This window comes from Diadema setosum, chromosome 13 (genome assembly GCF_964275005.1).
Source record: "Diadema setosum chromosome 13, eeDiaSeto1, whole genome shotgun sequence".
In the NCBI taxonomy this organism is placed as follows: domain Eukaryota; kingdom Metazoa; phylum Echinodermata; class Echinoidea; order Diadematoida; family Diadematidae; genus Diadema; species Diadema setosum.
Genome location: NC_092697.1, coordinates 9997789 through 10012507, shown reverse-complemented (window position 1 = coordinate 10012507; position 14719 = coordinate 9997789). Strand labels below are relative to the sequence as shown.

The window sequence follows — 14719 nt, the reverse complement described above, 5'->3', positions numbered from 1 at the left end:
TTTTGTGTAATGTTATATCGTCTATATCACTTCAGTCAATTTTCATTACAACATTATTTGTTACCCTAATGTTCCTCAATTATGTTTTCTCAATTTACTCTGTTTTGATTATATGTAACCTTATTCTCTGTTGCCAAAGAAAGTGAAATGTTTATGTTCTTTTCGAAAAATGAAATAAAGTTTGAATTGAATTGAGTTGAATTGAATTTGTATATTATTGCAGCCTGGTGCGCTTTATGAATACTGAGTAAATTAACTTCAAAATTTCCATCTGTAATGCATAATGCAATCATACAAGGCAAGCACCAAGCATTTCATCGCTTGCATAATTGCCGTTTGTGACTATTATATTGTGTTTTTTAATTAAGTTCATCTACCTTTTGACATTTTAACGTGTTAGACAAATATTCAAACTTGACCAGCATCATTGAGTGCATGTGGCGTGAATCGGTGGCCATAGCACAAATCTGTGGAACGTTATTGAGAGTACACCACAATACTCTGACCACAGTGCTTATCGGAAGCAAGTTCATTGACCTTTTAACCTTTAACTTTATCGGACTTCACCCATTGTCGAACTTGATTGGCATCTTTAGGTCATATAAGCGTGGTGTGAGTTTGGTGGCCAAAGGTCACTGTTGTGTAAAGTTAAAGAGAGTACATCAAATTGTTCACAACAACAACGACGACGAACAAAATATCACGCTAATAAGTGCAAAACAAAAATATTTACATTGCTGCTACAAATTCCATGTCGACATTACTTATAAGACACCCGTAAATCAAGTGGTACAGTTTTCCTGAGATGAAACACAACAAAAATAAAGCAGAGAATGGCAATAATCATCCCTGAGGTATATGAATAGCAATGTAAATAATGTCCATCTTACTGTGGCATTGTGGGACATAGTACGAGGGAAGCCTCGTGTTTGAAGCAATGTGTGAGTCTGATAATTAAGACTAATTAGGTTATCGTGGTCCCACCTTGTTACCCGCATCTATCCCATAATGTACTGCTACATGTGTGAAGGGGGCTGCAGTGTAGTGCAATGAGTGTCTCAGATTTAGGGTCACAGAGATGAAGCAACATTAATGTCATCAGCTCCTCATCATGCTCTCCATTTGAGGGGAATTCCACCCTCACAAGAAAGAGATTCCATGTCACTGATATGAGTAAGTGTTCATGAATGTAATAAACTCTAGGTTTTGATGTGTTTCTTCTTCTCCTTCTTCTTCTTCTTCTTCTTCTTCTTCTTCTTCTTCGAGATACTCCTCAACGTTCCGTATCATGATGTTATGAGAGGCAATACAGAAGTTTGGTAGCATTTTGCAAACCTCTTCAAACTTTCAATATGCACACGTGAACGTTTAACTGTGCCTGCCTTAGAAACTCTTTGCTCTACACACACAGAACTAAGCTTGTGCATATATAATAGGGGTGTGTGTGTGTGTGTGTGTGTGTGTGTGCCAGGCCTGCACTAATGCTGGATGTACGTTCACAGTTATGTTCTAAATCACATACCAATGACCATGTGAAAGACACGCGAATGTATGTAAATATAATTACTGCATAGGCAAAGAGTGCAAAATAAGCATGTTTTCATTGTGCATCAGGTCAGATTATAATGGTAGACCTAGTCTGACTGCTTGAATGTATAGTATGTTCTTTTGCTATAACTACCAGGGTTAGTTGGGTAAAAGGTGATGATGGAAAATTGATGCTAGTGGTAATCAAACACAAAGAATAAAGATGAATGGTTCAAAAAGCAATGGTGTGCTATCTCAGGCATAATTCACTAGAGCTTTAGAGCTGTCACTCAGTAGGCTGTGTCAGAAGATGCAGTGTAGACTAGAGCAGAGTCGAGTTAATGTTCTAGATTGTTATAGTTTGATGTAACTATATTTCTGGCTATATCTAGTAGTAGATGCCTGTATATGTGTTCCATATTGACATATAGAGAGGAAATTTAAGAGCTGAAGTTGAAAATAGCCCTATGCACTGACATGTGTGTATATACCACAAGTATTCTTTGCATTTGTTATGTTTATTGTCACAGCATAATCAGTGATAACTGAGCTAAGGACCTGGAGGTTGTCTCCTACCTGTACGTACAACTTGTACTCTAGATGGACTGAGTATTGGATCGGCGAGTTCAAACAAAGATAGCAACTAGTGTATACTGTATTCTTTGTGTGCACTTTCATGTCATATAACACAACTATGCTCGGTTGGCTGTCGATAACTAGTCAGTAAAGAAGTGGAACACTTTGAAAGTCTAATTCAATGTTATGCTCACTGTTTGTGCAAAGTGTAAAGTGATTACAAGTGCACATAGCTACCACTCAGGATCAAACTCTATTAAAGCAAAATAAGGAATGTGTATGGTATGTAATATGCTGCCATGTTTTGTTCTACTAACTGAGAATAGTGTTACTATTTGGAAATGACTATATGTGCAGTGACAGGCATTTTAGCAGTTATTGGCTTGCCTACTCTTTTTCTATTGTATTCAAAAGAAACACAACTGTCTACTGTAGTCTAGTCTATCGACAACAGAGTGAAGGTTAATAGTAAATGAGAGAGATTGAGTGGTCTATTCCATTGATTGTTTTAGCATGTTTATATGTCACTGTTCCAAGAAGATTTTGCAGTTTCTTCTTTGATATGATCTGTGCAGGTATTACGATAGCAGTTGAAAGAGTTTAGACGACTTGAACTCAGATACGCTGATGATACAGAACTGCTAAGAATATGTTTCACGTTGATGCATGATATATAGCCATCCTATACACTATGCATATGAGAAACATGTAATTTCATATTCCTATTGTGAAAGGCTAGGGATGTGAGATCAGTCTAGCTCCGAGATAGATATTTGACAGGGAAATTCTTTGAGCATTGATATGATACAATTGTTTATTAGTTAATATTGCCATCCTGAACAAGTTGTCGAAGGAAAAATGTTGGATTGTTCCTATCCATGATACTAACCGTGTTTTGATTTGTCTGCTTTGTTTACATGCAGGGACTGTTTGATCGTTTGCACTGTTTTTTGACTTGCTTTAATCGGCTGAAGTACGCCGTGCCAATAAAGGTCAAGTCACTAACAGCACCAGAGTCCACTCGTCGTTTGTGTGTAGTTGAATCCCTACCCCTCTTCGTAATAAATAGATGCGTATTTAGATAAGAATGGTGCTATTTGGCATTGTTTTCATATTTAATCAAACAGAATGATAACATAGTGCAGATACAGCTGATTCAGTTGTGATTTCTTGGGGGGACCACTTGAACTGGTTATGCACCCTACTATGAACGAAACTACACTTTTTCATTGCGTGAGTTGTTACTCTCATGCACAGGACGGCTATTTTTTATCCTATCTTTGCTATCCGAGAGACAGGTTTAGACCATAAAGATTGACAGTGTGACTATAAGTGTTGATTCAAAAAAGACAGATCTTCACTGCATGTGATAAAAAAATACACCAAAATCTTTATCTCTCAGTACTGGTGTTGGATATTCTTTGGAGTCTACACATGCACAATAAATTTGCATCGCAGCGCGGATTTGATGGCATTGAAAAAAAAAAAGTTGCTTTGTGTTCGTGTTTTTGACAACTTCATTTCAACTGTAACTCACATGAAGTTTTTCTCTATCCGTGTTGGTCTTGGCAGATTTTATTTTAGGCTTTTGCACGACCTTATTTCAATGCCGAAGTACCCAAACATCCTAAATTTAGTTGATGGCATGTTTGATATCTCATTTTACAACAGTTACCCATCTTCTCTCTAAATTACACCTGACACTTTTGCATTATAACCTAGTTGGCACTGGCTGAAAATTCTGTGGACATATTTAAGGATTAAAATGATTTACCTCTCTCTTTCAGACAAACACAGCAATTGATTTGAATTGATTGGCACGTCAGAATCAAGCTAATGAGTTATGTTCCACATTATGACATTACCTGATGTTCTAAACCCCAACTCACCTCCTTCTCTCCTTTTACACGAAACTCTCTGACCACGTAGTCTTGTTGGCTGACCTCACCTGAGGTAATGGTGACACAGAGAGGACCAAAATTTGCACAATCCTGATCGGGCCAGTACTGGACACAAGTCTGGTTGAGTGAAAGAAAACCATAAAGTTTGTAAGTTTGTGAGTTCACCATTACAGCTATTAAAGCCTTTACGGCTAAGCCTATACATTTATATATTGTTTCTGCTCTACAAAGAAAATAAATACGGAGAATAATGAAGTTACAGTGGTTTTGTTGGGTGTTTTTATTTTAAGGCGAGTGTAATTTTGCTTCCAAGTGTCTTCGAGTCATTACCTGGGCTAGAAATGGCCATTAGCAATTGTTATTGTTATTCGGTAATACGTCATAAGACAGAAATATGGATTATAGTACTAGGTAATTGCATTATGGAATGGGGCAAAAGAATAAAGGCCATCAAAATTTGCTGGAATATCATATTATATTTATTTTTTTTGGTCATACAATCTACCAAAAGTTCATCGTTATTATTAGAAATGGATAAAAACAAATTGTAAATCATTTCTTTGAGCGGAGAGGATTGGTCAGATCAGTAGGCTTCATCAAAAAGTAACTTAAGGGCTTTTGATAAGGTACATTGGATGTGACTCCTGACTTTTAATTTGAAAACCTAAGTTCGGAATCCTGTCCAGTGCTATACATCTTTGCACAAGATGTTTTTACCCACCATGTCCCTCACGACCAGATGTTTATTGTATACTAGTATAATTGGGTACCTGGCAACGCAAAAGTAACAATAACAGGGCTTTCTTGTTGAATAGTGTCAGCACTGTAAAGACTACCTTGGATAAAGATGAATTTGTTGTTGGCTATATTCTCTAAACGCATATAAGTAAGAATCGAAACCATCCCAGTCCACGGGACAACTATTGACTGGTCTCATATATTTTTTTATGTTATCAATACTGATGATTGTACGTGTGTAAGTGTATCAATTCAGTCAAGTCATATTTTTTTTCATCATTCAATTAATGGAGTTCATATCATTTGGGACAAAATAACATACCTCGTCATTCTCATCCATCTGATTGAGCATGATAATGACGGGACACTTCCAGTCGTAGACAAACCTCCAGATGTCTCCTCTTGTGTATGGGAGAGGTGTCTGTGTTGCCACAAATGCATCTTTCCTCATGAACGTCTGGCGGAGAGGGTGACAGATGAAATGTTACACACTTGTTCCAATCCTATTTTATCGATGTACTTATGGTTAGAGCTATGGTTATGGCGTGGTTTTAGGTTTGATTTATTTAAAGTGAGGGTCAGGACGAGGGTTAATGGGTAGAATTTGTGTTGGGATGAGCGCGCGAATATTCATGGCAACAATTGTCGATAGAGCAAATGTCATGGCACCGAAGGCATAGAGGGCATAACAAATCAGTGATCAAAGAAAAGAGAAAAAAAGATGACAATGTCATTACAAATCACAGGAAAGAAATACATTACAAAAAACTTCAGAAAAAGGAAACATGAGATTTCAAATCGATTAGTATACCGTCAAGACAAAAAGAAAAAACGGATAGAGAAAAGGAACAATCTTCAGAAAAGACAGAGAAAGAGAACGAGATGAATGTATGAATTATGCAGATATTAAAGACATAACATCAATTGATTACAAATAGGTAGGGCCTATAAGGTGTAAGGAAGAGGATATAATCCCAGACAATATATAGGGTGATATGACCCTGCCAAATACAAATAAGAAAGAGACAGGGCAGTGAAAACTACAGACAAAAAGATGAGTGGATATTACAAATCATATTCTTCATTAATGAAGTCCTGCTCAGTGATTGGTCTACACAGCATCATGTGACTACACATAATGTTGCTATGATGCTGATGTTAAAGACAAACTGCTGATTTCAGTATTGATTCAAATATTTAATGAACATCCACGAATTTTCTCTTTCTGCACATTTCTCACCATTTATTTAAAAACGGACTCAAGTTACACAACGCTCCCCTTAAATGACCGTGGCATTGTAATTAAGGATATACCTGACCATATTCAATAATTTGTGTTGATTTTTTTTCCGTATAGAAATAAAAACAAATATAAAATTATGAACGAAAACGTAAGTTCACACCTCCAAACAAGGCCCGGATTTAAGAGTCCTTGATGGAAATTGTTAGGTCTCAAGCATACATTTTGCAATATACAGTTGTATAAATAAATGTACCTTATGATATTCGTCACAATGAAATTTAAAATTTGTCAGATATTTATGTTTCATGAGGCAGAGTAAACCCGCATAATTGCAAGCGAAATGCAAATATCCCGTGGGTTACGAAGTCGTTATTGCGTTCAGTTTATCGCAAAAGCAAGAATTATGTTTTATTCTTTTTAACGTTTTTAACGCTAGACAAACACAACAATCACACAGGAAATATACGGCGTATAAAAGTATCGAGCTTAGATATTGCGTTCAAAGATAAAGAATTATAATAGTATAAAAACTTGAATGTGCTTAATATGATATGCGCAATACTTGAAGATTAACGATTCCATGAATAAACATAGCAAGAGAATATTGTACAAAACGTACGTACAGATAATGAATTTTAAATGAAAGATATCCATAGAATAGAAACATTTAATCTACGTTTTCCTACTATTAAATTATTTCTAAAGTCAATCCGGTGTCTCATCACAAATTCTATTATTTTTTTAGATGAACATAATCAACATTCTATTTTGTTCTCTGCATTATCACAAGTTCTCTTTTTCTTACGCAAGCTCCTCCATTTTATTTGTCAGCCTTTAATAAAACAATATGGGTTTCTATGTAATACTAAGTCCAGTAAAATACACTAATATCTTAACATTTGCAATATTCATATATCGTCGCCCTTATGCCAAAAGAGCACTAATAGTGTACAAAGTCTAAGGCGTTAAGGGCCTTCTGGCATTAGACCGACGATATACTGTTTGGAAATAATAAATATGCATTTGTGACCGTGCACCTCAAAACGAACATAAAGTCGCACACACTGATTTTGCGTGAGGACTGAAAATAAGTGAAATGGGTTAACATAGCCAAACTTGATTTTTTTTTTCATATTTTCTGACAGAGCGGGTCTTCTTTTACATTATGCTAAATTTGGTATCATAAAACGGGCAGGAAAGTGTGTTTTCTTAGCAGTTTATCTCGAACATTTTTGGTAGAATAGTGTGATTAGGTGTGTCTTTAGAATCCCTTTTTCATTTCTGAAAAACCTTGTCCACACTCTTCACTTTCAACTCTAATAACTTTTGAAAGGATAGTGCTAATGCTTTAAAAGTTGGCATTAATTATGGACAGAATGTGTTAATGAGGGATGCTTAATTTCAATTTAATCTGATAATCTCTTCATTGTTGTTACTCTGGTGGTTTACTTCCTCTTTTTTGTCCCATTCATCGCACAGCCAGCACGGTTTGATAAATATCAAGCGCTTGAATAAACACTGTACTTCAGAGCCTCTTTTCTCAATTCAAACTTTTCCTGAGTTTGTGCTTTCTTTCCAATATTTAGATAGGTTAGAAGAGTCCATTTGATTTGAGTTATACATCATTTTAAAGCTTAAAGTCTGCTCTTTCAGAATATGGTCTTAACTAAAAATTCATGTCTGGCAACTTTTTGTTTGTTTTGAGGTGGAGGGTCACATTTTACCTCAGATATTTTTATCACTGATATTTTCACACCAAACCACAAATATCAAGAATTATTGTATCGGATCATCAAGAGGGAACCGAATTGGAAATTCCAAACACAAACGCAATCGAGAGATCAATATATCTTTATTTGTTTTTACAAATGAAAAGAAATAATTTTCACTGTATAAACAAATCATAGTACAAAGGTAGCACTACAATACAATCTAGAGCTGGCAAAGAGAAGGGTAAAAAGTACATACCAGGACATGAAACATGGAAATAAACTGAATACAAGAGATACACATTCTAGTACAAATGCCAAACTGCAAACTCTTCATAAAGAGTAAAGCACACACAATTATATCTGCTACATCATAGGAAAAATATAAAAACAACGTGATTTGTATGCCTTGATTGATACACTTCACATTTGGTTTTCTCACAGATCCTTAAGCAATTAACATTAACACTATCCATCTCTGCCCTGATGCTCTCTTAGCAATTTAATGGTAACTGAAACAAAAATATTAATTAAAGGGAATTTAGTAAAATGCTGCAATATCCATGAAGTACGTCATTAAAGTGTGATAAGAATGGGACAATTCATTCCAAAGTGTTGATTTCATAAATTTTCAGTGCGGCCATCTTAGGTTGAGAAGTCTACAATAGTTACTTAAGTGACGCACGGACAACAGTAAAAAAAAAAGATAGAGAGAAAACTCTATGAAAGGTATGCATTTCTTCCTGTTGATACTGACATAATGTTACACAGGAAATCCAGTCCAAATATATGTTAGTCTGATAAAAAAGAGTAAAATGTTACGAGTTCAACAGTAACAAGGAAAAGTAGAACTCACGCGGTGCGTAATATATGTCCCCGCCGGAAGTAGCATTTAGTAGTTAAATGTAGAATATAGGTGGGTGAAAAATCAAGGTCAAAGGTCAAAGAAGTCAAAGGTCAAAATTCTGTGTAGAAGTTTTGAAGCCCTCACCTAGTGCCATCACATAAAGCAAACGGAATCGAAATCGGGTTAGAAATGACGAAGGAGTAGCATTTTGTAGCAAAATGTACAGTACAGGTCAAAAAATCAAGGTCAAAGGTAAAAGAAGTCAAAGGTCAAAATTCTTTGTAGAAGTTTTGAAGCCCTCACCTAGTGCCATCACATAAAGCAAACGGCATCGAAATCGGGTTAGAAATGGCGAAGGAGTAGCATTTTGTAGTCAATGTACAATACAGGTCAAAAATCAAGGTCGAAGGTCAAAATTCTGTGTAGAAGTTTTGAAGCCCTCACCTAGTGCCATCACATAAAGCAAACGGAACCGAATCGGATTAGAAATGGCGAAGGAGTAGCATTTTGTAGCAAAATGTACAATACAGGTCAAAAATCAAGGTCAAAGGTCAAAGAAGTCAAAGATCAAAATTGCGTGTAGAAGTTTTGAAGCCCTCACCTAGTGCCATCACATAAAGCAAACGGAATCGATATCGGGTTAGAAATGGCGAAGGAGTAGCATTTTGTAGCCAATGTACAATGTAGGTCAAAAATCAAGGTTAAAGGTCAAAGAAGTCAAAGGTCAAAATTCTGTGTAGAAGTTTTGAAGCCCTCACCTAGTACCATCACATAAAGCAAACGGAAAGGAAATCGGGTTAGAAATGAAAATGGCGAAGAAGTAGCATTTTGAAGCAAAATGTACAATATAGGTCAAAGGTCAAGGTCAAAAGTCACAACTGAAATTCTGTGTAGAAGTTTCAAAGCTCCCATGCAGTGCTATCATATAAAGCAAACAGAATCAAAATTGGCTCATAAATGACAGAGAAGTAGCAAATTGGACATTTTGATCACACACGGACGCACACACAGACAGACAGTCGGACGGACGGACACACGGACACACACACGTACGGAGCCCGTTTCATAGTCTCCTGCTCGAACTCGTTCGGCGGGGACAAAAATTGGCTGAAATTGGATGCAAACTAAGGAAGTTATGACATTTTGAAGTTTTGTTAATTTCTGCAAAACAGTTCTTGTACAGTGGATATGAATATGCAAATGAGTGACCTACCCATGTCATACCCTCACAATTTTCCATTGATCGTGTACAAAAAATGATGAAAATTCAATGTTTCTGTCATTTAAGTCTGAAACATGACGTTATTCCTGGTTGAGTACCTTCAGAATAGTGATCAGTGAGATATAAGAGGATTTGAGCCTCGGGCATAATTGCGTTGGACTGAAAAACTGAAAATTTCAAAATGTTATGTACAAACTATACGGTAAGTTGTGAGGGAATGACATGCTCACTTTGCCATTTGCACATTCATATTGACTGTTCAAAAAATGTTTCGCCCCAAAATAGCAAAACTGCCAAATGACATAACTTCCTTATTTTTCATCTCATTTCCACCAAATTTATACCGTTAAACTCGTAATATTTTATTCTTTCTTAAGTAGACGAACTTGTATTTGGACTGGATTTTCCCTTTACGGATAGCATAATCCCATTCATACTGACCAAAAAGGTAAGTTAAGTACTTTTTTTCATTACGCTAGAAAAAGAAAACCATGTTGGCGTGAACTGGTAATAAAATAATTTCTGATTTACACGTGCAGGTATGCTCCCTTTCAAATAATCCATGGAACAAATTCAGATATCACAGTTAATTTATGGCGTATTAAACCGTTTCATGAAGACAGAGAGAAGAGAGAGTTTCGTTTGTTTTGTTTTGTTTTATTGTTCCATATTCCATGCTTAAGCAAATAAACCATACACATAAAAAAAGACAATTAAACATGTAAAATATATGAGGAATGTACATAAAAGCATTGCTTGTATGGTTTAGATTCCCAGAGTAAGAAGCCCATGAGCTTACATGAAACACAGTTCACATGAAGAGGTTTGCTGTCCAAGAAATAGCCATCTGACCTGATGACGTGAACTACTTACATTGAGGAATGTTGCTTTGATGCAGTCTTTGATTTCCACATACCGCATTGTCTCAAGACTGTTCCCCTCCACTGCAAATGTTAGATCAGATGAAGTTTGTATGTCACTGGACATATTTATAGATGGTTGATAAGTCAAGCCGTGCTATCGTGCAACTGTCCAAGATTTGTTATGTGTATTTGTAAATGAAGATATTCACATTTTATCTCATTTCACTTCATTTCATTTATCAATTTTCCACACAATATACATTTGTAATATTCATACAGATCAATGAACAATAACAATATGTTAAAATTACGTGCATACAGGCTGAACTTGCATATTAGATTACTAAATGCATTGAAATTTGATAGTCTAGAGTATCATATTGGAGGTAGATCCCTCAAAAAGAAGCTTTTAGCACAAACACACACACACACACATCACATATTCTATGCACGCGCGTATACACAGACATGCGTGCGTGCACACTTATACGCAATAAAGAGAAGGGAAAGAAAGAGAGAGATGAAGAGAAGAAAATTAATGTACAAGTGTATTTATCTCCTCAAGCTTGGTATTGCTTATATACAATTTGCTTCATGAAATCACCCTATTATTTCCTGTATATATAAGCATTTCATTTCCTTGAACCGTTCATGAATTTGATTGACGTTCTTGGTAGGACAATTACAATTCGTTATTCCGAAGGTTCTTTATTCCGAAGGTTCGTTATTCCAAAAACTGGTTATTCCGAAGATACGTTAATCCGAAATGAAATGAGGTACGACGCTATTCCGAAGGTTCGTTACGGCCCCTATTTCATTTTCAGATAAACGAGCTAGCCTTCGGAATAGCGAATCCTATAATTCATTTTTGGATTAAAGTACCTTCGGGATGACGCCACAAATGTTCGGATTAACGAACCTCTAGGTATAGGGAATTTGTGTATTTCGGATTAACGAACCTTCGGAATAACGAACCTTTGGAATAACGAACCTTCGGAAAAACGAACCTTCGGAACAACAAACAGCGCCCGGCAGGACATCGCTGTTGCAGTCTTCCATCGCAGACCTCAAATTCTGTTGATCGTGATTGCTGGACTTTTGGATGAGTTTGATCAGCCTCTGGACATTAGAGATGGCAAAAGATCACAATATACAACATGATAACAGTGGCGTCACCCGTTTTAACAAAAATATAATAAAAACAAACTAAATGAAGGGGGTGCCTTCACGGAATTCCTGGATAAGAATTTGTGATAATTACCAGTTTGAGGGACAAGGCAGTAAAAAAAAAGAAAAAAGAAATGGACGAAAAATAGAGAAGAAGAGAGAATGATAAAATGCTCCACGAATCAAAATTCGTACATTATAAGAAATAGCAACAAAGAAAAGGTAAAAGTTAGGAAATTCTGTACAAGTACATGAACATTCAAACTTTTTTTGTATATCACCAAATGACGTATCTGTTTATTAAAGACATCTGTTTATTCGGATGTTTGTTTTCATTTTCCGTCTGATGAGATCGCTGGATAACCCTTATTCTGCTGCACTCTATAGCTGGTCTTCCATGGGGTCCAGTTGCATTAACTTGCATGGAGCGGACCACTTCACCGTGTTATACACCATGCTCTTCGCAGTTGAATAAGGCATTTTCCTGCAACCTATTTTTCATGATATTTCCATCATAACTATATCTACATTATTTAATGAGGAATCCATTATATTCTATAAGCACAGTGACGCATATGGTTTATGAATGCCAACACATTTAGCTTTTTGAAAAAAAAAAAAAACAAGCTCATAGAGTCGTGTTGTTTTGAAAATACAGAAGAATAACTAGGATTCCTCCTCATCGTTCTTTTTTTATGATAATGGACGCAAATTGTGAGTGTAATACCTCATACTCCAGTTCAATGTTGAGTTTGTTTGTCTGTGCATCCCTTTGATGGAGCCACATCAAATGGTCCCGATACTCTCTGACGGGGATCTCAGTGTGCCCACTCAGATAGGCTTCGACGAGAGCGGTGTGGAGGAATGTATACTGGTCCTGAAGCAGATGACACGAGATTAGAATAGGATAAAGAATTTCTGTACTGTTTTTTTTTTTCATTTCTCTCTTTATCAGTAATCTTACGCATCTTCAAAATGATAAAAAGATACAAAAGATGAACTGAACAGACATGCTTCTGCACCTATAAGAAAAAGTTCATTTTTTACTCTGTATTAAATCCTTAAGGTGCTCTGTTCGATGATTGACAAAGAGGATGACACACACGCTGGAGTACCTTTTCGCTGTTTGGCAAATATGTCTCTAGAAACTATCGCGATGTCAAGAAACAGATTACCTACTCCCATTAGTTCCTTTTGTCTCAACACAGCTGTCTTCAGGGACTGAACGGCATCACTTTAGATGTGATGTTGACTTTCTAATCAACAACTACATAGGTCAAGTTAGATGGATTACTGAATGCTAATGGATAAGCTTAGCAAGTACAATAAGGTGAGTGTCTGACAGATGAATGGTAATGACTGACATTCGTCATAACCACGTTATTGGTTTAAACGATTTCCTTTGAGCTCTGAAATCTCATATACTTTGTAAAGGCAGATTATTAATGGAAACTTCGAGAAATGTTCAAGATATGTGGAGAGTGCCTAAAACACTCACAACAGTTTGAACCATCTTCGGTCGGTCCTCCCTCATCTGTTTAATGAAGTCAAAGATGTTGACTCTGCCTTCCTCTTGGAGCTGGTCCAGCATGCAGTAAAGGGTGATGAATGTCCCTGTCCTACCAACTCCAGCACTACACAGTCACCATGGCAAGCAATTCAAAACAAATGTTATGATTACAATACCATCTTCAAAAGATAGGAAGCCCCCGTTTCACGGATTGAATGAAATGATCTGAAAATCAAAATCTTTACGTTTTTTAATTGAGGTCTCTGTGCACAAACTAGCTGAAGATATGCAATGCAAACGATGAAATGCTCACAAGACTATCACAGCTTTTTAAAGTACCACGTACAGAAATCGCAATATTATTGTTTGAAATATTTCACGTCATGAAGCCAGTATTACGTGTCCATTTTCACTCATATTATTTGGAATGATTTTCATTCAATGTTGTGGAAATGGCTGGCTGCACAACAGATAAAAACGTTGAACGTAGACCTACTCCAACTGTTACCCTGTGACTTTATCTATGAACATCATTCTTTTTTTCCCCATTTTCTGGCAAATGAACACATTTATTGCACACCCAAACTGCTTTGTTTTAGTCGGGACTGCTGATTGGTCACATTCAGACTTGTCCACGTGCTGGAGCAAGGAGAAAGTGTTGGAGCTGTATAATGTGGCGCTTGATCATGGATGTCGGTTAGAAATTTGCTACGTGACATTTACGGGAAGACAGGAGCATTTTTAAACATACTATTAAATCATGTGCTTCAAATGAAAGGGACTGGCTTTCCTTTTACCCTATCCGATATTGTTGATTCTGAAACCTTGATTCGTATTAAAGCTGGGATCTTTTGTACTTTGTAGGCTTGCATGAATTCATGCATGGGAGAAATCAGCCTTTTTAGAATGGATTTTTCTCGGCTCACGCAGCTCCACCACTCTATTTTATCACGATTCATCAGCCCTGCTCATAAAGAGTACCCACAGCCTGTTTTCTTATTTCATACTATGGATCGTTTAGAACTCATTTCAGTCAAATTGTACAATACGGGAACGTGACTGGACAGGGGTCTCAGGGCTTAATTCTCTTGGCGTGACCGCTTGATATGTTTAAACATTCTTTGGAACTGAAATAACAAACACGTCGTCTTACTATTCCGACTGAAATATTCTATGATACCACACCCTAAGTGTGCATCACATTGCTTAACTCCGAATCTAAAAATGCATAAATCTCTCTCGTGTCCCCCTCCCACTCCCACGGCCTCCCTCTGCGTGCTCTGTCGCTAAATGTAAAATTTTAAAATGATATGATTAGTAAATAAGAAATTAATCATGAAATATCATTAGAATTAAGTTTGTTTGTTTGTTTGTTTGGTTTTTTTTTTTGTTCGGTTGTTTGTTTGTTTGTCTTTG

At 36.5% G+C, this 14719-nt stretch overlaps 1 protein-coding gene across 1 annotated transcript in view; it reads right to left on the bottom strand.

The window, feature by feature from the left end:
- LOC140237161 (receptor-type tyrosine-protein phosphatase S-like) overlaps positions 1-14719 on the bottom strand; it is an 80379-nt gene that overhangs the window by 15570 nt on the left and 50090 nt on the right. Inside the window, exons 21-26 of the mRNA XM_072317103.1 lie at positions 13292-13427; positions 12521-12670; positions 11634-11745; positions 10637-10707; positions 5065-5199; positions 3993-4121 (exon numbers count right to left, since the gene is read on the bottom strand). Of these exons, the coding sequence (XP_072173204.1) occupies positions 3993-4121; positions 5065-5199; positions 10637-10707; positions 11634-11745; positions 12521-12670; positions 13292-13427 (733 nt within the window). The remainder of the gene's footprint in view (positions 1-3992; positions 4122-5064; positions 5200-10636; positions 10708-11633; positions 11746-12520; positions 12671-13291; positions 13428-14719) is intronic.